Here is a 23188-nt window from a genome sequence, read left to right as displayed (position 1 = left end):
TATTGAAATTTGTATTTTTATGTCTGCTAGTCCATTTAAATTCAGTGCCTTCTTTGATATGGATGAGTTTTACCTGACTATAACTCAGTGTCTAAAATGCCGCTGTTATTCATTACAGCAATGACAGCAGTAGGTTGATGACCTGCTGCAGCAACAGTTCCTGTGAAAAGTATCAAGGCTGGAAAGATATGTGCCAAAATATAGCTATATTAACTTTTTTTTTTTTTTTGAAGGACTGTGGAGATGCTGGTCAATACTGAGAAATTACTACTTACCTGATAATTTTCTTTTTTCTAATTAATCCACAACCAGTGGGTTATGCACCTCCACCAGCATATGGAGACAGAGCAAAGCTGACATCATAGTATATAAACCCTTGCTCTGATATCAGCCTGCCAGTATTCTCTGCAGAAGCCAACTGTGGTCAAACTAACAATACTTGATTATAAACATTAACAGACAACCACTTAGCAACAGGAAACACTGAGCTAAGCCAAAGAGTTAACATCACTAATCTAGGGACTAAAACTGAAGCTTACCAATTATCCTTGGAACACAGCCACTCAGGACGACAAAGAACCACAAACCAGCAGCCAAGGACTAGAAGGTGTATTAACCTTTCTTCATTAGTGTTACGCTGGAGGTAGATTCTTGGACTGAGGTGGGGTTGACGCAACCCATAGGCAAGGACCTACGGGTCCCCACTGTCAGCAGGTGGAGTGGGCTGAAGCTAGAGGCCACTGGAGCTTCACCTATACCAGCCCACGTTCCCCTCGGGTTGAGCCTTTGGGTGCCGGGGCCGGTAGTACTCAGGAGGACCTCACAGTTAGGTACAGTTAGTTGATGGTTCAGCCCAAAGACAGCAACCAGCAGATGGCAGGGTTCTATCTTGGACGGGATGTGGAACAAGAACTCAAGCACCACGGAACTAGGAGTGACTGAAGGTGCCTGAGCAAAGGAAGGCCGGGGCCTTAATAGTCCACGTCCAGAGGATAGGGACGGAGGCATCAATGCCGAGCTCGGACAGGAGCTGGCGGCAATTGGAAGGTGTAGCAAGCAACGTGGAACTCTTGACTCAAGGAAGTCTGTAACGTGGTCATTCGTAGCAATAGTCAAGGTGTAGAGAAGGCAGATGTGGTCAGACATAGCTATGTCAGGGCACGAAGGTAGGTGTGGTCAGGCGAAGCAATGGTCAAGGCACGGAGAAGGCAGGCATGGTCAGACGTAGCTATGGTCAGGGCACGGGGAAGGCAGGCGTGGTCAGGCGAAGCAATGGTCAAGGCAGGCGTGGTCAGACGTAGCAAAGGTAGAGGCACGGAGAAGGCAGATGAGATCAGGCGTAGCAAAGGTCAGGCTTGGAGAAGGCAGACGAAGTCAGGCGTAGCAGAGGTCAGACTTGGGAGAAGGCAGGTGAGGTCAGGTGTAGCAGAGGTCAGGCTTGGAGAAGGCAGGCAAGGCCAGGCGTAGCAGAGCACAAATCCAGGAAGTCAATTCAACGGAAGGATCAGATGGATGAACAACGGAACAGGAACCAGAAACTTGGAGAATCAAGAACACCAACAAGACAAGCAAGGAGGCAACGAGTACTCAGCAACCTGGAACAGGAGACTAAGGAGCCTTGTTGCAAAGGCGACGCTGAGGAGTGCGGCCTGAGTATTTATACAGAGAAGTATCTGATGTCAACATCTGGGTCTGCGGCCAAGTTCCCGCCGCGGGCCCTTTAAAGATGTCACAGATGCGCGCACACGCGCGCACCTAGGGAGGAGTGCAACACTTCCAGCAGCATCTCTCCGCGAATCCCGCGGAGAGGCCCGCCGCATGGGAGCATCCTGGCTAGAGGTTCTGTGAAATGAAACGAAGCCAGAGGCGCCAGCGGGAGCCCGAGGTTAGGGCCGGTGGCTTGCTGCAGCCAGCGACGAGGAGCTGGGACCTGGGAACTGCTTGAGATGGTGAGAGGGCCGCACTGCGGGGCTGCCGCGGGCGGAGAGCTTAAGAATTAGAGAAAAGGAAATTATCAAGCAAGTAGTAATTTCTCATTTCTCAGCATTCAGACAGGTTAATCCACAACAAGTGGGATGTACCTAAGCTACTCCCAAACAGGTCAAGAGGCTGCCACAAGATAAGCAACACCGCACACACAGAGGCTGCATCCTCCTGGGCCTGCACATCCAGGCGGTAAAACTGGAAAAAATGTCTAAGGAGGAGCACGTCACAGCTCAGCAAATCTCGATGGGAGACAACAATCGAAGCTCTGCCCATGACACTGCCTGTGCTCTAGTGGAATGAGTCCTAACCTGTTTAAGTAACAACTACTCAACATCCACCCACATGGCATGATAACCTCCTTAACCCAACGGGCTAACATAGCCCGCTATGCTAACTCACCCTGCTTACCTCCACTGTGGAGAGCAAACAAGCGATCAATCTTCTTGAGAGGTTTTAATAACCTCCAATACCATATCAGATGCCTCTAGACTTCAAAGGTCCACAACACATGATATTCAACCACATCTCTCTCCCTGTCCAGAATTGGCAGGGAAACTGATTGGTTCAAATGAAAATCCGAGACCATTTTCAGCAAAAAAGGATGGCTTAGTCAGAAGCTGGACCACCTCCAAAGTCACCCTCAGGAATGGTTCCTGGCAAGAAAGAGCCCGCAGCTTGGACCTGATGCACGGAACAATTCACCACAAGAAACACTGTCTTCAAGACTTTAACCTCAAGGAAAGGCTATGCAGAGGCCAAAAAGTGGAATTTGCCAAAATTCTAGAACAGGATTAAGGCTACATGAGGGCACCAGCAACCACAAGGGAGGATGAAAAAGCCTCATCCCCTACAAAACCGAGCCTCATCCGGAAGGACCAACAAGGGTCTGCCATTCACCTGACCCTTGAAAACAGGTAAGAGCCATCATCTGCACCTTCAAGAATTCCACGAGTGGGATCTTAACTGTTTGAGGATGCATGCCTTGTTCTTCACACCATGCCTCAAATACTCTCCAAACCCAAATGTAATCTAAAGAGGGGAGAACTTTTGTACTCGAAGCATGGTGGAATCACAGCAATGGAGATTCTGTGTGTCAACAACCGAGCCCTTTCAGGAACCACACCCAAAAACAAAATCGAGATGGACCTACACGAAGAACAAGTCCCTGTCGTGGCAGGTCCCTGTGGACTGGTAACCGAAATGGAGAGTCTGCCTGGAGCCTCCGCAAATCTGGAACCACCAGAAGCATCAATCATGTGTGTCCTTCGATTTTCCAATTACTCTGCCCAACATAGGCAGGGGAAAAGGCATACCGAAGCTTGTATTACAGCCACTTCTGCCCGTGCATCGATGCCTAGGGGCTTCAGATATCCCCTGCGACTGAAAAAGGGAAGGAACCTTTGCAGTGAGCAATGTTGCCAGCAAGTCTATAAATGGTAGGCCTCAGCGGCTCACTGAGCTGAATGCATCTGACATTTCCTATTCTCCTGAAAAAAAAAAATAGACTCTTACATTGTCTTTTACCGCAATTGAGAGGCGGAGATTTCCTGAAGATGTACTTCCACCTATTCCAAAAGCTGGATTATTTCCTGCAACACTTGCTGGCTCTTGGTGCCTTCCTGGCGATTGATGCATGCCACTATCGTCGCAGTGTCTGACATTACTCGGAGTGCTTGGCCCTGCCAGCAGTCAACGAATTGCAAGCATGCCAACTGTATGGCACATGCTTCCAGATGACTGATGCTCCAGAGAGACTCCTCTGCAGTCCAGCGTCCCTGCGCCATCAACTCTTGATAGAAAGCCTCCCAACCCTGAAGCTCGCCACAGTCGTGAATACCAGTCAGTCCTGTGTTTGTAGGGAAATTTCCTTTCTTAGATGATCCGCTTTCCATCATCAGTGCATTTGGATGCTAGTTTTCACCAGTAACTGAAGCCATATCTAGAAGTTCTGACTTTGGACTCCATCATGCCCATAGTGTGCACTGAAGAGGAAGCATATGTGCTCTTGCCCATGGAACCACTTCTAGGGTGGTTACCATCAACCAAACACCTATAGGTAAGACCATACCACCGGGCAAATACCTTCTGTCAATAGTCGCACCTGAGCTATCCATTTCTGAATGCGGGTCTCCAGCAGGAACACCCTGCCTTGCTTCGTGTCGAAATGAACACCAAGACACTCCAGCGTCTGAGATGCTGTAACTTACTCTTGGTCAAGTTCATCACCCAACCTAGAAATTGCAGCAAGGAAGCCAGCCTGCATGAGGTCTGAAGACTCTCTCCATGCCCTTAGCCCAAATTATCCAATTGTCTAGGTACGGGGGAGAACAGAATATCATCTTGTCTTGACACTGTCGCTACCACCACTAGGACCTTGCAGAAGGTCCTGGGCATGGTTGCCAACCAAAAGATAGCACTTGAAAACTGCTAATGTCACTCCAAAACATTGAACTGCAAAAGTGATGATGCAGCAGCCGAATGGGAATATGTAGATACACCGCTGAAGATTCAGAGGCGTGAGAAACTCCTACGACTGTAATGCCATTATCACTAAGTGTCAGGATTTCATGTGTAAACAAGCCACTCACAATGACTACTGATTTCCTTTAGGACCAGGATGGGCGAAAGAAAACCTTCTTGGGTACAATGAAATAAATGGAATGCGGCCCACACTTTCTTGTGACTTAAGCACTGGACCACGGCCACCCAACTCAGGGGCCTCGACAATTTAACCTGCACTGCCAGCCTCATTTCCGAAGAGTCACAGGGAGACGCAAAGAAGTTGTTCCGAGGAATGCAGAACTCCAGAGCATGGCTGTTCCTTATCACCACAGAGGAATAATGTGTGGCAAACAATCAACTGGTCAATAAAGCTCACAATAAACTTTTAATTCATACATACAATCACAGGTGTGTCATGAAATATTATTTCAGATATTTAGATATACATTCATGGAAAAATGGTACACACAAGGACCCCGACATGGCCGTGTTTCGCATCAGGGGCTGCGTCAGGGGGACCACAACTTCTAAAAGCATATAAAACAGATATTGAGCGGGTAGGTAGGGTTTTTTTGGGGGGTTTTTTTATTTTTTATTTTTATATATACTCTTACACATTCTTTCCCATTTTATCATCCCCTACTGGGTCTTTAGTCTTAGTCTACACACAGTATCCTTTATAAGTTACTTCCACTTATCAGTAATATGTATACCCTAATTGGTGCATCCTGAATCACGTGACTAAATTTTGGCGCGATATTTTCTGTATTTAATTTAGGCCCAGACAGTTCTATTTTGAATTGCCACATCGCCGTTCAGACTGCCAGTACATTAAGATTTTTGCAATAAGGTTTGTCATTCCAGCTATCTTTTGTATTCTTTTAATGTTCTCAACTCTGCCGCGGCTCATATTTTCTCTCCCTTCTCATTATCAGTTCCAGTTTAGCTTCCAGCGATCATGCACCTAAATTAAAGATTATTCTTTCCTCTGACCAAGTACCCTTTCGATACTTTAAGGTGAGCATGAGTATACTTTTTAACTGAGTCCGCTTTTTTACTTCTCCTCTTCTATAGTTTTTGATGCATTTTGTTCAGTGCTTTTGTCGCTCTGTTTGTATAGCAAACCTCCCCTAAAACCCTCAATACTGCTTACTTTGTTCACAAAGTACCTGACCTGCTCTTTAAATGTAAGATTCCTCTGTTCACCTTTTTAGCTCCGCGGGCAGATTTGCCCTACTCGCGGCTATGGCTGACTGAGTGAGCAATTCCCATGGACCTTCCAGGATAGGCTTCTTTGAATAGTTCAGGTATATTTTTTCTTCACATTTTCCACGGTCCTTTCCTTGAGCTCAGCATTAAATGGCTACCTTTGTCCATTTCTTACCATTTCCTCATTTCTTTTCAGAATTTTGGCTCGTAAATCTTACAGATTTCCTCAGTAAGTTAATTAGTTGCACAATTGTATTTTCCAAGTTTTTGTTCTATCATCTTTTCTCGTTTCCCTTTTTTGTTTATTTTTTCTTTTCTAGACTGCATACAATCAATTCACGATCTCTAGTATTGAGCTGCCCTTGATTCTCAGGTTATAATTCTCAAATTATTTATTATTTCTTCCCTTAACTTCTTTCCCCTCCTGCCCCCTTTTTCCATTTCTCCCCATTCCCCCTCCACCCCTTTTTTCCCTTCCCCCTCCTTCTAACCCCCTCCCCTTCCTTCCCCTTCCTCCCCCTCTCCACCCTTTCTTCCCTTCCCCCCTCACCTCCCCTCACCTCCCCTCCTTTCCCCTATCTTCTTTCTACCCCCCCACCTTTTCTTCCCTGGTTTTCCCCTATGTTGAAATGATATCTAGTTTTTTTGACTGTGCTCGCCTACCTGCTCAATATCCACTCAATATCTGTTTTATATACTTTTAAAAGTTGTGGTCCCCCTGACGCAGCCCCTGATGTGAAACTCAGCCGTGTCGGGGTCCTTGTGTGTACCATTTTTCCATGAATGCATATCTAAATATCTGAAATAATATTTCATGACACACCTGTGATTGTATGCATTAATTAAAAGTTTATTGTGAGCTTTATTGATCAGTTGATTGTTTGCCACACATAAGAACATAAGAACATAAGAAATTGCCATGCTGGGTCAGACCAAGGGTCCATCAAGCCCAGCATCCTGTTTCCAAAAGAGGCCAAAACCAGGCCACAAGAACCTGGCAATTACCCAAACACTAAGAAGATCCCATGCTACTGATGCAATTAATAGCAGTGGCTATTCCCTAAGTAAAATTGATTAATAACCATTAATGGACTTCTCCCTCCAACTTATCCAAACCTTTTTTGAACCCAGCTACACTAAGTGCACTAACCACATCCTCTGGCAACAAATTCCAGAGCTTTATTGTGTGTTGAGTGAAAAAGAATTTTCTCCGATTAGTCTTAAATGTGCTACTTGCTAACTTCATGGAATGCCCCCTAGTCCTATTATTCGAAAGTGAAAATAACCGAGTCACATCTACTCGTTCAAGACCTCTCATGATCTTAAAGACCTCTATCATATCCCCCCTCAGCCGTCTCTTCTCCAAGCTGAACAGCCCTAGCCTCTTCAGCCTTTCCTCATAGGGAAGCTGTTCCATCCTCTTTATCATTTTGGTTGCCCTTCTCTGTATTCCTCTGTTGTATATTTAATATATGCGTGTGCTGTTTACACTGCCTGTTTTGTGTTCCTTATCACCTCCAGAACCCACTGGTCTGACGTGATCTTGACCCACCCCCAATAAGAGGAGACAGGAGGACCCCTACCTCCAGTTCTAGGAAGTAGATCAAGCACACCTTCATCGAGGGGGGGTCAGGATGTATCACCACTCAAGCCTATGCCCCATCTGGGCTACCTGGGCCTAAAGGACCGAGACCTATTCAGAAGTTGAGCACTTGGATAAGGCACTTCTCTGTAGGGTTGAAAACGTTTGAAACTCCTAGCGCTCCCCTCGCGCCGAAAGAGCGCGGCGCCTGCTTTTAATCCTCTGGTAAATGAGGAACTTGGGACTCACCCCGAACAAGAGTGATTCTTTAAGGACAATTTCATAAGATAAGACTTTAAAATCGTAGCAGCCGACCAATCTTAGCTACAGCTGATGTGTGGTTGCCAACACCAAAGCCAGAGAGGCAGAGAGATGGACTAGGGCGCAGATGGACTAGGGCACAGTTTGCATTGGTCAGAAAGTCGTCAGCTGGTTCCATCAACTGCCCCAGTATTCTAACCAGTCTCATCGGCTTCTGAGAAAAAAGCAAACCAGCGCGAGCCACCAAGGAGCCGTCATTTCTATGTTTCTATGTATGTTTCAATGTTATGTAAGAAGTTAACTGCAATTCATTTCCACCACCTCAAGGCCTGCGTAAGGATAGCCTCAACTCTCCTATCCTGCACATGCGCATGCTTTGAAGTCACTCCCTCTTCTTCAGGAAAGGTCGTGCACTTGGAGACTGCACACACCAGTGCATCCACTTTTGGAAAACGCAACTGCTCTCTCTCGCTGTCGGATCCAGCCCTACCAAGGCTCATACCACTTTAACATTAGCTTTCGGAGCGCCCCATTCAAGGCCAATCAAGGTACTAAAATGGGATTCTTCTTTAGCTCATACATGGAACCAACACCCAGAACTCCCAGAATCATCAGAGTCAGAGATCACAGTGGGCGACCCATCTATATGACTTCAAACCCGGAGGAAGTTCTCTATCCTCCAGGGTGTAAGGATTGCACTTGTCATCAGAGCCAGCAGGGTCTCCATCAGTGGAACCTGCAGGAGGCCGGGGTGAGCTTCAACGCTTATCTGTGGCACCAGACTTGCAGGATTCCGGAACCTGAACTCCTGAACTTCCAGGAGGTAACTTGGAGGGGGTAACTTTGGGCCGTAACTTGCCAAACATTAGAAGGGATTGCAGCCCTTGAAAAAATTCCACCCAAGAAAAAAGGCGAAAGGAGGCGCTGAAGAGGTATCCATTGAGAAGTCCTCTCCTGCTGAAATTCTAGTTAGGGGAGTCTCAAAACAAGGCAAAACGTGACAGATCCCCCCCTCCAGTCTCATTCCCGCATCTTGCTGGGAAGGGCTGGGCTCAGCCAAATCTGCAGGAGACAACTCTCCCTGGGCTTCCGGGCAGAGCTGATAAGATTAGAGGGGACACCCTGCTGTGATGCTCGAATATAGCAAGCAGTGCAAATCACAAGGCGATTAGGATTCTTTATACCAGCACCATGAATAAGACTTCCACTAGCAGCACATTTACAAACAAGCATCTGACAATTGTGCATCCAACTGTGTGTCCTGTTCAAGGCAAGTCCAGACAGGATGCCCAAATTTAAGGCGCCCAAGTATGGGATGCCTATATTTAAAGATAGGACGTCCCATAAGAACATACTTCTCTTATAAAGAAGAGCTTAGGTGCTAGGATCCAAGGAATGCACAAAACTATGGACACCCAAAATTTGGATGCCCAAGCCACGTGATCCAGACAGATGACCAACTTGGATGCATAGGCGTGAATCGTTAGTCACTGTATCCCAGTAGACTTGCACAGAAGGCAGAACGTGAACACCACCATGGCCTACCACTCAGTATTTCAGAGAAGCCCGCGTGCAGGGCCTAGACAAAAGGCTGCTCAATCCAACAAAGCTACTGCAACTCCCCTAGCCCCTCACAGAGGCGGGAATGAATGTCAGATTGACATTCCAAGGCTCAGAGACCAGACAAGAAAAAGGGGGGAGAGGAATCTCTTAACAGTATCCCTCTCTCTTACATTTGTATTATTATTTTTTTTAACATCCCCTTATCTGAACTCAGGCCGCCCCGGCCAAGTACAGAGTTGGTCTCTGGCTGCGGGAGGAGAAGGCTAATGCCTTCACCGCCACACTCAGCTTCCTGCACCCGCTAGCTTCTCAGTTAATTCTCTCTTGGCATTTAAGTCCACACCGGAATACCGGCTACCGGACAGAGGCACTCGATTGAGGGAGGCACCACAAGGAACCACTGCAGGAGAAGCGGTGCATGATCAATCTCATTCTTCTTTACAAAACCCTATGTACCATCCATAAACTAATTCATGATGAGAAATCAGACTGGCTAAACACAGCATTACGGGTACACGTCCCACAGAGAAATCTTCTATCAGCAAATAAAGCACTCCTAACCATCCCTTCAGTTAAAACAGCAAGACTAACCCAAGTGAGGGAAAGGGCCTTATTAGCAGGACCCACAATTTGGAACACAATGCCTCCAGAGATCAGATTACAAAGTGATCTCAAGGCATTTAAGAAAAGTTTAAAAACATGGCTTTTTAAACAGGCATTTTACAAGGAGACGGGAGAATAGAAATTACTCAGGAATAAGCAGATAAGCACAGACACACAGTAATTAGGACAATACAGTAGAGTAGTCTATGAACCCCACATCACAACTAGCATATTGATAACACTATGTATGATAAATTTACCCGTAAAAGTACTTTCAGTACACTCGGTCATGACCCACTTCTCTAAAAATTATTTTGTCTAATGATATATTGTAACCGAACCTTTGACGGCACCTGTTAGAATGTACTATAGTACACTTTTACCTACATTAAATATGTGCCTACATGTAAACCGTTGCGATGGTATATAACTTAGCGACGGTATAGAAAAGATTTTAAATAAATAAAATAAATAAATACTCTGTATCTTTTCTTTTTTTCTAAACAAGCAATTCCTATTAGGGAGACACACATCCACCATCTACTGGAGACAAAGAATACTGACAGGCTGATGTCAGAGTAGGGATATATATACCGTGACGTCAGCTTTGCTCTGGCTCCATCTGCTGGTAGAAGTGCATAACCCACTGGTTGTGGATTAACCTGTCTGAATGCTGAGAAACTAGTGGTTTTGAAAATTCCATTCTGAAATGCGTGGCTTACGTGTTGGACACAAATTCAAAAAGAAAGCTACATATTTTGTTTAAGTATGAAACGTGTTATTGAAAATAAAACAGAGTATTTAGAGATTTTGGAACTTCACTTTACAATTAATTGGATTTTAATTACTGTTTAAGCACTGATTAAAACCTTGCGGTTTGCACCTTGAATAGGGTGTTTTACAGCCTTGGCGATCTTATCCCCATTTTTATGTTAGCCCTCATTTAAATCATTTAAAAAATCTTTGTGTTCCATTTTTTTTGTCTTTTCTGGATTCACAGTAGTATGGCTATCAATTTAGAAGTATCATTTTGCTAACCTATCATTTTCAAGAGGTAGAACACAGTTTTCACATTTTATTATAAAGACCCCAAGTTTTCAGCTGATAATTGTTTTTTCCGAGTTGTACCTTGATGACATCTCCAAAGGCACCTTTCCCCAGCAGCTGCAACTCTTCAAATTCATTCAAATAGCGGGAAAACTGTGGCTGTCCTGGTATGCAGTGCGTGATGTTGGAGAGCAGGTTTGTGGGGATCACCGTATCAATGCAGTCTGCCCCAATGTAATCTAGAAAGGAAGCAGAGACTTTTGTAACAATGTAAGAAACACATCCCTACTATTGTATCCTTTCTACATATGTAAACAAGAAATTTGCCCCTTTCTGGCTCTGCAGTACACACTTCCTTAAAAATTCATCTTTGATTGCCAAATAAGGTAAGTTCCCAAAATATATGGAACCAGTTGTTCTTTTACTGATTTTCCCTTGAAATCTAAAATGCATGTAAAACATGTGACTAGTTGCTAAACTATAACAGCACATCAGTTATAAGGAATGAAAAATTCAAGTACAATAACAAAAAAGCAAGTTGATTTGGCTGGACAAGGAAAGTGAAAATGTGCACAAGTACATTTCTGTGCTGCCACAGTTTTCCCACTATGTGACACTGCTACTGTCATAGTTGGTGATTCGATTATTAGGAATGTAGACAGCTGGGTGGCTGGTGGGCGTGAGGATCACCTGGTAATATGCCTACTTGGTGCGAAGGTGGTGGACCTCAAGCGTCACCTAGATAGGATTTTAGACAGTGCTGGGGAGGAGCTGGCTGTCATGGTATATGTGGGCACCATCGACATAGTAAAATGTGGGAGGGAGGTTCTGGAAGCCAAATTTAGGCTCTTAGGTAGAAAACTTAAATCCAGAACCTCCAGGGTAGCATTCTCTGAAATGCTTCCTGATCCACACGCAGGTAACCAGAGGCACGCAAAGCTCCAGAGTCTCAATGCGTGGATGAAACAATGTTACAAGGAAGAGGGATTCAGTTTTGTTAGGAACTGGGGAGCTTTTTGGGGAAGGGAGAATCTCTTCCGAAGAGATAGGCTCCACCTTAACCAGGGTGGAACTAGACTGCTGGCGCTAACCTTTACAAGGGAAATAGAGCAGCTTTTAAACTAGAACAAAGGGGAAAGCAGACAGTCGCTCAGCAGCGCATGGTTCGGAGAGAGGAATCTTCAAAGGATACTAATAATGCATTAGGATTAGGGCATCCTGACAGTGAGGTTCCAATAATAAGAAAAGTAGTCCAAATGCCTGTAACTAAAAACTCACCTGAGCTAAAAAAATTCTAACTTATCCCTATCAATTAAAAAGCAGAATGAAAATACAAACAAAAAACAAACTTTGAAAAGTTTGTATGCTAATGCCAGAAGTCTAAGAAGTAAGATGGGAGAATTAGAATGTATAGCAGTTAATGATGACAGACTTAATTGGCATCTCAGAGACATGGTGGAAGGAGGACAACCAATGGGACAGTGCTATACAGGGGTACAAATTATATCGCAATGACAGAGGAGCACCTGGGAGGCGGTGTGGCGCTTTATGTCAGGGATGGCATAGAGTCCAACAAGATAGACATCCTGCATGAAACTAAATGCACAATTGAATCTTTATGGGTAGATATCCCTTGTGTGACGGGGAAGACTATAGTGATAGGAGTATACAAACTTCCACCTGGTCAAGATGGTGAGACTGACAGTGAATTGCTAAGAGATATTAGGGAAGCTAACCAAATTGGAAGTGCGGTAATAATGGGAGACTTCAATTACCCCAATATTGACTGGGTAAATGTATCATCGGTACATGCTAGAGATATAAAGTTCCTGGATGGAATAAATGATAGTTTTATGGAGCAATTGGTTCAGGAACCGTCAAGACAGGGAGCAATTTTAGATCTAATTCTCAATGGAGCACAGGATTTAGTGAGAGAGGTAACGGTGGTGGGGCCACTTGGCAATAGTGATCATAATATGATCAAATTTGAATTAATGACTGGAAGGAGGTCAGTAAGCAAATCCACGGCTCTCATGCTAAACTTTCAAAACAGAAACTTTGATAAAATGAGAAAAATTGTTAGAAACAAACTGAAAGGAGCAGCTACAAAGGTAAAACGTGTGCAAGAGGCGTGGTCATTGTTAAAAAATACCATCCTAGAAGCACAGTCCAGATGTATTCCACACATTAAAAAAGGTGGAAGGAAGGCAAAACGATTACAGGCATGGTTAAAAGGGGAGGTGAAAGAAGCTATTTTAGCCAAAAGATCTTCATTCAAAAATTGGAAGATGGATCCAACAGAAGAAAATAGGATAATGCTTAAGCGTTGGAAAGTTAAATGTAAGACATTGATAAGACAGGTTAAGAGAGAATTTGAAAAGAAGTTGGCCGTAGAGGCAAAAACTCACAGTAAAAACTTTAAAAATATATCCGAAGCAGAAAGCCTGTGAGGGAGTCAGTTGGATCGTTAGATGATTGAGGGGTTAAAGGGGCACTTAGAGAAGATAAAGCCATCATGGAAAGATTAAATGATTTCTTTGCTTCGGTGTTTACTGAAGAGGATGTTGGGGAGGTACCCGTACTGGAGAAGGTTTTCATGGGTAATGATTCAGATGGACTGAACCAAATCACGGTGTACCTAGAAGATGTGGTAGGCCTGATTGACAAACTGAAGAGTGGTAAATCACCTGGACCAGATGGTATACACCCCAGGGTTCTGAAGGAACTAAAAAATGAAATTTCAGACCTATTAGTAAAAATTGGTAATCTATCATTAAAATCATCCATTGTACCTGAAGACTGGAGGATAGCTAATGTAACCCCAATATTTAAAAAGGGCTCCAGGGGCAATCCAGGAAACTACAGACCGGTTAGCCTGACTTCAGTGCCAGAAAAATAGTGGAACGTGTTCTAAACATCAAAATAACAGAAAGACATGGTTTAATGGAACAAAGTCAGCATGGCTTTACCCAAGGCAAGTCTTGCCTCACAAGTCTGCTTCACTTTTTTGAAGGAGTTAATAAACATGTTGATAAAGGTGAACCGGTAGATGTAGTGTACTTGGATTTTCAGAAAGCATTTGACAACGTTCCTCATGAGAGGCTTCTAGGAAAAGTAAAAAGTCATGGACTAGGTGGCGATGTCTTCATGGATTACAAACTGGCTAAAAGACAAGAAACAGAGAGTAGGATTAAATGGACAATTTTCTCAGTGGAAGGGAGTGGGCAGTAGAGTGCCTCAGGGATCTGTATTGAGACCCATACTTTTCAATAGATTTATAAATAATCTGAAAAGAAATACGACAAGTGAGGTAATCAAATTTACAGATGATACAAAACTGTTCAGAGTAGTTAAATCACAAGCAGATTGTGATAAATTGCAGGAAGACCTTCTGAGACTGGAAAATCGGGCATCCAAATGGCAGATGAAATTTAATGTGGATAAGTGCAAGGTGATGCATATAGGGAAAAATAACCCATGCTATAGTTACACAATGTTAGGTTCCATATTAGGTGCTACCACCCAAGAAAGAGATCTAGGCGTCATAGTGGATAACACATTGAAATCATCGGTTCAGTGTGCTGCGGCAGTCAAAAAAGCAAACAATGTTGGGAATTATTAGAAAGGGAATGGTGAATAAAAAACGGAAAATGTCATGCTGCCTCTCTATTGCTCCATGGTGAGACCGCACCTTGAATACTGTGTACAATTCTGGTCGCCACAGCTCAAAAAAGATATAATTGCGATGGAGAAGGTACAGAGAAGGGCGACCAAAATGATAAGGGGAATGGAACAGCTCCCCTATGAGGAAAGACTAAAGAGGTTAGGACTTTTCAGCTTGGAGAAGAGACGGCTGAGGGGGGATATGATAGAGGTGTTTAAAATCATGAGAGGTCTAGAACGGGTAGATGTGAATCGGTTATTTACTCTTTCAGATAATAGAAATACTAGGGGGCACTCCATGAAGTTAGCATGTGGCACATTTAAAACTAATCAGAGAAAGTTCTTTTTCACTCAACGCACAATTAAACTCTGGAATTTGTTGCCAGAGGATGTGGTTAGTGCAGTTAATAAGGCTGTGTCTAAAAAAGGATTGGATAAATTCTTGGAGAGGAAGTCCATTACCTGCTATTAATTAAGTTGACAGCCACTGCTATTACTAGCAACAGTAACATGGAATAAACTTAGTTTTTGGGTACTTGCCAGGTTCTTATGGCCTGGATTGGCCACTGTTGGAAACAGGATGCTGGGCATGATGGACCCTTGGTCTGGCCCAGTATGGCATGTTCTTATGTTATTAGGTGTTCTTCCTCTTATGTGCTGACCTTGCATATACATACGCTTACAGAACCAGGCTCCTGATTCATCAGCCTTCAGTGTGCCTTTTCACAGATAACCATGTCTATTAACATTCAGAAAAAGGCTTAAGACTTGGTTATTCAAACAAGCCTTTCCCGAGTCTAACTGATTCATCACAACTATTAAGAGACCTTTTAGCACAATGTAAATAATTACTACTGTAAAGTTACTCTTACTCTTGTCTCCTTCCTCTCCAGTTCCAGCAACCCTGTTTTATTGTAACTTTGGTTCCTCTCCACTTGTTAAATGTTCAAGGTTATTGCACCCCTGTTACCTGTAAACTGGCATGATATGATTTTAGCATGAATTCCGGTATAGAAAAGCTCTAAATAAATAAATAAAATAAATAAATAAATAAATAGCCATCCAGACACTTTTCCTTAAACAATCCAAATTCCTATGTGACATTGTTACTACTCAGCACAACCTCCTGGTTCTAGGGAATTTCAATTATGCATAGGCCTCCTTCAAAAGGATACACCACCAGCTTCCAGCACAACATATGACAAGTTCAGCCTCTTCCAGCTAATCAAGGTCCCTATGCACAGACATTTATTTTATTTATTTATTTTACATTTTTATATACCGGAATTCCTGTATGCAATACAAATCAGTCCGGTTTACAAGTAACGAAAGAGGTTGCCCTGGTCTGGGAAGTTAGACCTGGGTTTTTTTACATAGAACATGGAACAATAACAATAAACCATTGTAGAAGGTAAAAAGTTACATCAAACAGGGAGCGAACAATGAGCATTGCAAACAATGAGCATTGTTTGCAATGAACAAACAGACATGAACATGCTTTTGATTTAACTTTCCTGTATTCAATCATCAAGTTTTTTAGATGTGCCTACAATCAAATTAGCAAGGCTTGAATTTACCTGTAAGAGAGCTTTTTCTGTGGCAGGACCCTACTTGTGGAACTCCCTACCAGACTCCCTGCAACTCATATCTGTGCAACAATTTAAGAAATCCTTAAAAACTAGTTTCAAAAAGCTTTTAATATCTCCTCTTCAAATTGATCATTTAACATTCCTTTTTCTTATTGTCATGATCCTGCACCAGTACATACCCTCAGTCCATTCCATCCTCCCTTCCCCCTCTCTTTTTCTCACTCCCCCCCCCCCCCCCCTTTCCTCCAATACTTTCGAATATAACCTAGCGAGATATGGCACCTTAATCCCAAGAGGCGCTCTGTTTGTTTACTGAATTTTTAGATTCTTGTCTACATTTTTTGTTTTTATTGATGAATTTATTTTAGATTATGTATGTTTTAGATCTGTAAACAGTTTTGACTAAATTTTTGTTTGTAAAGGCGGTATACAAACATTGTTAAATAAATAAATAAATAAATACTACCAACTTCATAACAGTATTTCCCATTTTCTGGTTGGACCATAAACTTATCCAGGCATTCCATTCCCAAAATAAATTCCTTATGCTCCTACACCCAAATCTCCAAACAGAAACTTAGCCTGTATTACAAGCAAAAATGTGAGTAATGTCATCAATATAAAGCAACATCTACCATCTTAGATCCATTAGAACTTCTAGTCCATCAATGGAATGAATTCTCTAAAGCAATTAAAATTAGCCCCTCAAATCCAATCCTATTAAAACCCCCCAGGAATGATTCCATGAAGCTCTTCCCTTTAAACAACAGTCTTATCAACTCGAACAAGTATGGAGGAAACAAAAACATATCAACTTTCGCTTCTGCAAAGAACACTGAAAAAAAAAACCCAAAAAACAAAGCAGCCATCCAACAAGCCATTTCCAAACTAGAATCATCCATGAACTACCCAAATAAATTTTTCAACCTGGTACAGAAACTCTACAAACCAGAAACCCAAACGCCTTCTACCAGCTCAGAGGGTCACACAGCTGAAGACTGCCAAATTCTTCACAGAAAAAAATACAAGCTATTTGTTCCTCCTTTGATCCCTCTACCTCCCTCATCAATCATCCCAAGAATACAACAACCTTTCTTCTTACCCAGGCAAATTTTATTCAACTCCCTCCAGACTTTAGCCCATTGTCCGATCTGAGGACAATCTCCCCACAATAAGTGGAAAAAAATCCTCCAGTGAATCAGTCAGTCCATAAGCCCGTTAGATTCTATCCCTCCCAGATTCATCTGTAACCTGAACACGACCTAGCCCACAAGTTAATTATTTTAGGCTCAGCATCAGGTTTCTTTAAGGTGGGTTTTATGACAGCCTTTATTAGCGAGCAGGGTAGCAAACCTTGGGTTAGAATGGCATTTACTGTATTGATTAGCCACATCAACTTCGCTGGCTTCCAGTCAAAAGCAGGACAAAATTTAAACTATATGCTCTGTTTTCAAATGCTTGAAATAATAAGCCAGAGTACCTCTGCTAATTTCTTTCCCTTTACATACCCTCAAGGGAAATCTGGTCCTCCCAAATGGCTCTTTCCTCTCTTCCTCTGACCTCCACCAGATCGTCCTGCACAAGACTTAATGCATTCAATTATTATGCAACAAAAATTGGAAGAAAGTGGCACTAACCCTGCACCTGGAACCAAGCTACCTTAAGTTCAGAATAAAAAAGCAATGGGATGGCTTTTTATCCAGACCTTCACCCTCAGACACTCACAACCTCCCAGCCTAACTTCCTGAAGTCTGAAACAGGGACTTTGTTAAACACAATAGGGACAAAACTGTGACTCCAAGTTATGCAGCCACTCTCAAGCCCCTCCAGCTTCTTCAAAATGCAGCAGCACGATCACTAACAAATAACAAAAAAACGGATCATATTACGCCCACACTCAAACAACTCCACTGGCTGCCCGTCCCTTTCAGATCTCAATACAAAACCCTCATGCTCATACACAAAGCAATCCATAATGATAAAGTCAGTTGGCTACAGGGACCTCTGTCCCCCTGCAACCCCACCAGGAATCTCCGCTCAATCAACACAGGTTTACTCACTTCTCCCTCCATCAAGGAAGTGCATCGAGTCTCCACAAGAGAATGCACTGCATCTATAGCAGGCCCTCACCTCTGGAACAACCTCCCGCCCTCTCTCAGAACTGACCCAACGCCTTCCTTCCGAAAATCTCAAAACCTGGCTCTTTCGGAAAGCATTCCCTCCAGATAAATAATTTCTGCTACCCTCTCCTTGGCTTTGCCTGTTCCCTTCTCTGCCACTGTACATAGTAAGTTAAATCAGAACATATTACTATTAAAAAAAAAAGTTAGTTTGTAAAGCAAGTTATATGACTTAGTTAATCTGTTATACTGTATCATGTCACTATAAGGCTTGCCTTAGACATCCTGTTGTATGTAAACTGGTGTGATATGTCCTATCGAATATCGGTGTAGAAAAATAAATAAATAAATAAATAAATAAAATAAATGCCCTCAAGTCCTCTAGGTGGCAGAGCTCCTCAAAGCACACAGAGCTCTGCTCCGTGTGCCTGTTGTGTCCTCTCCCATGCGGCTCCCAGCTTGCCTCAGTCTGTTATCCAAGCTTGTACTCCATGGTTAGGAGACTATCTGGGGAGGTGAGTTAGCTGCTATCTATGGAAAACACCATTTATGGTAGCAACCTTGTTTTTTTTCCTGCAGATAACCAGGCTGAATTAGCCATGCTGCCTGGGAGTTGAGCACTGCATGGTCTCTGGAAGTGGTGCGCAGTCCATTCCGGTTCTTCTAGGAGGTACGCTTAACCTGGTAAGCCAAAAGGATGGCTTGACCCACCACAGCCTCTGCAACCGCCTGCTGGTTGAGGCAGTAGCGTGAAGTGAAAGTATGCAGCGATGACCACATGGTGGCTTTGCATATGTCCTGGACAGGCACCTCACTTAGATAATCGATGGAGGCTGCCATTGCTCTGACTTGATGGGCCTTTGGTGAGATAGATATGGTTTCTGATCTTCTGTTGTAACAGAACAGGATGCATTGGGAGATCCAAGATGATAGGGTTCTCTTGGAGATGGGGAGCCTGAGGGCATTCGGGTTGAAGGAGTCAAAGAGTTGGGAGGCCCTGGACTCTGAATTTGTGCGCCATTTCTAGTAAGCTAAGGCACATTTGCAATCCAATGTGTGAAGCTGTCTTTCTGTTTTGGATTTGTGCAGTTTCGGGAAGAAGGTTGGTAAGGTGATTGGTTGAGGTGGCATGCTGATACCTCCTTCGAGAGGAAGAAAGGGTGAGTTCTTAATGTCACCTTATCATGGTAGAACTCCAGGTATGGTGAATAGTGGACCAATGCTTGCAGTTCACTGACCCTCCTTGCTGAGGTGAGGGCGACCAGGAAGAGGACTTTCCAGGAGAGATACCTCATATGACTGCTGTCTAGAGTTTAGAAGGGTGGGAGCATCAACTGTTCTAGAACTAGGTTGAGATCCCACGGAACTGGTGAGCGCAGCTGCAGAATGCCTTTCATGAATCTGGAGATGAGTGGGTGGCATGATACCGGGAAGCCATCATGAGGGAGGTGGGTAAGCTGCAATAGTGCTAGCATGTACTCTGATAGATGCCGTTGCCAGTACTGTCTGGTATAGAGAGTGGAGGTATTCCAGCAGGCATTCCGGAGGGCAGGAGAAAAGGTCTACTCCATGCTCTCCGCACCACTTTGAGTATCTGATCCACCTAGCTTGGTACTTTTTTCCTGGTGGAGTACTTCCTGGAGGACACCAATACATCTTGAATTGGTAGTGGTAGGTTTAGATTTGTCAATACTGTCCTTTCAATCTCCATGCTGTCACATGAAGGAAGGAGCGCATGGGGTGAAGAAGGAATCCTCCTGTCCTGTGATAGCAGGTTTAGAGCATGCCCAAGGGGCATTGGCTGCCTGGTTGATAGGCAGACTAGGTAGGTGTACCACGGTTGCCTGGGCCATGCCGGAGCTATGAGAATGACATCGGCTCTGTCCATGATGCACATCTGGATGGTCCTCAATATGAGTGGGATGGGGGGAAAGGTGTATAGCAGTCATTCCGTCCATGGGATGAGAAGAGCGTCCTGTGCTAGACTGTGCTTGCTGGGGTAGATGGAGCAGAAAGCGGGCACTTTCCTGTTGTTCTCCATGTCAAAGAGATCTATGGAGGAGTGGCCCCACACTTGAAAGTGGCGGTCTGCCACCTCCTGGTTGAGTTCCCATTCGTGGGGATGGAAAATCCTGCTGAGTGGCTGCTCTTGAGTTTCCTATACCAGGGAGATAAGTCGCTTGGAGTGTGATGGACTACCCTTCCACCCATTACAAGATGCATACACAGTTTCTCTGCAGAGTCTCCATGAACCCGACCCCCCTTCCTTGTTTATGTAAAACATCGCCACCTGTTTGTCTGTGTGGACCATGACAGACTTTCCCCACAGGGTCCCTGAACGTGCGCAAGGCGCACCTGATCGCTCGAAGTTCCAACAGGTTTATTTGTTGCATTCTCTCCCAGTTCGACCATCGGCCTTGGGTTTGAAACTGTCTTTGCTCGAGGTGTCTGTGGTCAAGATAACTTGATGAGCTGGCTGTTGGAGGGGCATTCCCATAAACTATGTCTTTGGACTCAGCCACCACCGGAGATCCCTTTTCATGTTCGTGGTGACCTTGACCCGTCGTAACAGGGGGTGCAGATGCTGTGTGCACTGTGTTTTCAGGCCTCACTGTAGTCAGCGCAACTGAGGCATCACGTAGACGGACGCCACCTTGTGCCCCAAGATGGTCAATACTTGTCGGGCTGGGTGTGTGTGACCGCCAGCAGGTTTGTAACCAGGGTCTGAGACTTCCCTCCCCTGGATTCGGGGAGGGAAGTCTTGCCTACTTTTGTGTCAGTTACTGCCCCTATAAACTGAAGGATTTGGGTTGGCTGTAGGTTGAGTTTTTCGTAGTTGATAAGTAAACCCAACTCTTCCAAGCATCGGATGGTGATTCGTAGGCTGCGTTGCAGGGAGGATGGGTCCAGGGCAACTAGCAGCCAGTCGTCGAGGTAAGGAAACAGCTGTATTCCCTGTTTCCTGAGATGGGCCACCACCAGTGCTAGATACTTGGTAAAGACTCTCGGAGATGACAGACGTCCGAAAGGGAATACTTTGTATTGGGAAAAGGTGCCACTGACCTGAAAGCAGAGGTACTGCCAATAGGTACGGTGAATGGGGATGTGAGCATAAGCATCCTTTAGGTCTAATGCGGTCATCCAGTCGTTGGGCTGTAAAAAGGGTAGGATGGTGGTGTGTCCGTCGCTGCTCGACGCCCTCACTCCGCCTTCTCTACCTTTGTGGCAACTCCCTCCGGGTCTGATGGACGGTTGCTGCCGCGGCGTCTCCGGACCGGCTCGATGCTGCGGATCCGCCATGTTGCCTGATGACGTAGGGCGCGCGCTCCGAATGATGTACCAGCAAGGGTGCAAACCTTGGGGCCTCCCCCTGAGTTGACGTCATCTGCTTCCAATATAAAAGGTCTCAACATTTGCTAACAGATTGAGTTAGCAAGGACAAGAATACAGACTCTCTACGGATTCGTCCAAGCTACTCTGCCTCCTCGGACTTACCAGGGGTACCTGCTCCTCGGGGGCCTCGCTCTCTTTTCTTTATTTCAGATTGCAGATAGGAAGCGGTACTCGCTCCTCGAGGGCCCATGTTCCTGGACACTCTGAAGATTCTCTACTGCCTGGAAGCTATCGCAGATACAGACATTTGTGAGTTACCTTTGCTCTCTCAGAGCTTTCCCTGGAACCAGGTACTCGCTCCTCGAGGGCCTAACCCTTTCCAGCTACTGAGCTTCTTTAAGACCTTGTGTGAGATTTGTCATCTAGTTCTGGCTATGAACATAGCATACTCTGTCTACTCACTATCTATAGTTTCTCTACAGCTCAGCAACCCTGGGATTGCTGTTCCAGTACCTGAGGGACTTCAGCCCAGCCGGGCATATTAGCTCACTACTGCCACTTCTGGTGGTTCTATTAACCTGTCTAATAAAAGAACTATCTGTGTCTGTCTCCATACCCAGACTAGCCAGTGGTCCCTCTCAGGATATCCTCCTGGGGGTGCTGTCATCTGCCATCGGCCCAAGGATTCACCTATCTACATTCCTCTACAGCTGAGTGTCCTCTCCAAGCACTCCGCTGGTACAGATTGCTACTCCTTCCTCATCAGGAGTCTTCAGCAACAGATTCATAACAGATTGCTACTCCTCAGTCTAAACCCTAACAGATTGTTATCTACTCCCTCTACAGGAGTTGAGCATTTCAGATTGCTAACTCCACCTACGGAGCATAACAGAATACTATCTCCTCCTGGAGTTCCATATCAGATTGCTAACTCCTCCTTCCACAGGAGCAGATTCATAACAAGATTGCTATCTCCTCCCCCAACAGGAGGAGATCCATAACTGATTGCTAACTCCTCCTCCAACAGGAGCATCCATCATCAGAAACCTAACAGATTGCTAACTCCCTAGCAGATTCTCAACACAGCTATAACAGATTGCTAACTCCAGTGGAGCCGGGTTTTATTTGGAGAAGCAGTACTCCTGGGAATCCAGTTAAGGTATGGGATGTCAGTAACCCATGGACCCGGCACACCTCTCCGTTTTGCAGGCTATACAGGGCCTGGCTCAACGCATCTCAGAACAGCAAGAAACCTTGGAGAAACTTACTGCAGCATTCCATCAGCTTCACACACAGAAGATACAAGGTACAGCTTCTACCCAAGAAGGTCAGTTACAGGAGGTAACTTTAAAGCCTGCTGTTCCACTGGCTGCTCCTATTCGCTTCTCCGGAGAACTCCAGAAGACGCGGGGCTTTTTGAACCAGTGCAGCTTGCATTTCACCTTACAACCTTCATTGTTTCCCACGGGCCTCTCTAAGACTACCTACATCCTGTCATACTTGGATGGGAGAGCTCTGTCGTGGGCATCTACCTTGTGGGAACGCAAGGACCCTAATTTTGCAGGACATGGAAGGATTTATGGACTTGTTTAAATCCATTTTTGATGACCCTGCTTGTATGTCTGTTGCCGGGTTTGCTTTAGTGGACTTGAAGCAAGGCAACAGATCATTGGCTGAATTCGCCATAGAATTCAAGACTCTTGCAGTGGAACTTCACTGGGACCCCAGAT

The 23188-nt window shown here is 44.6% G+C and overlaps 1 protein-coding gene across 2 annotated transcripts in view; it reads right to left on the bottom strand.

The window, feature by feature from the left end:
• EIF2AK4 (eukaryotic translation initiation factor 2 alpha kinase 4) overlaps nucleotides 1–23188 on the bottom strand; it is a 546008-nt gene that overhangs the window by 350641 nt on the left and 172179 nt on the right. For both annotated transcript variants that reach the window (XM_029600187.1, XM_029600189.1), the window contains exon 11: nucleotides 10835–10992. In XM_029600187.1, the coding sequence (XP_029456047.1) occupies nucleotides 10835–10992 (158 nt within the window). The remainder of the gene's footprint in view (nucleotides 1–10834; nucleotides 10993–23188) is intronic.

Source organism: Rhinatrema bivittatum, chromosome 4 (genome assembly GCF_901001135.1).
Source record: "Rhinatrema bivittatum chromosome 4, aRhiBiv1.1, whole genome shotgun sequence".
In the NCBI taxonomy this organism is placed as follows: domain Eukaryota; kingdom Metazoa; phylum Chordata; class Amphibia; order Gymnophiona; family Rhinatrematidae; genus Rhinatrema; species Rhinatrema bivittatum.
The sequence above is the reverse complement of the archived record's forward strand: the minus strand, read 5'-3'. Positions and strand labels throughout refer to the sequence as shown.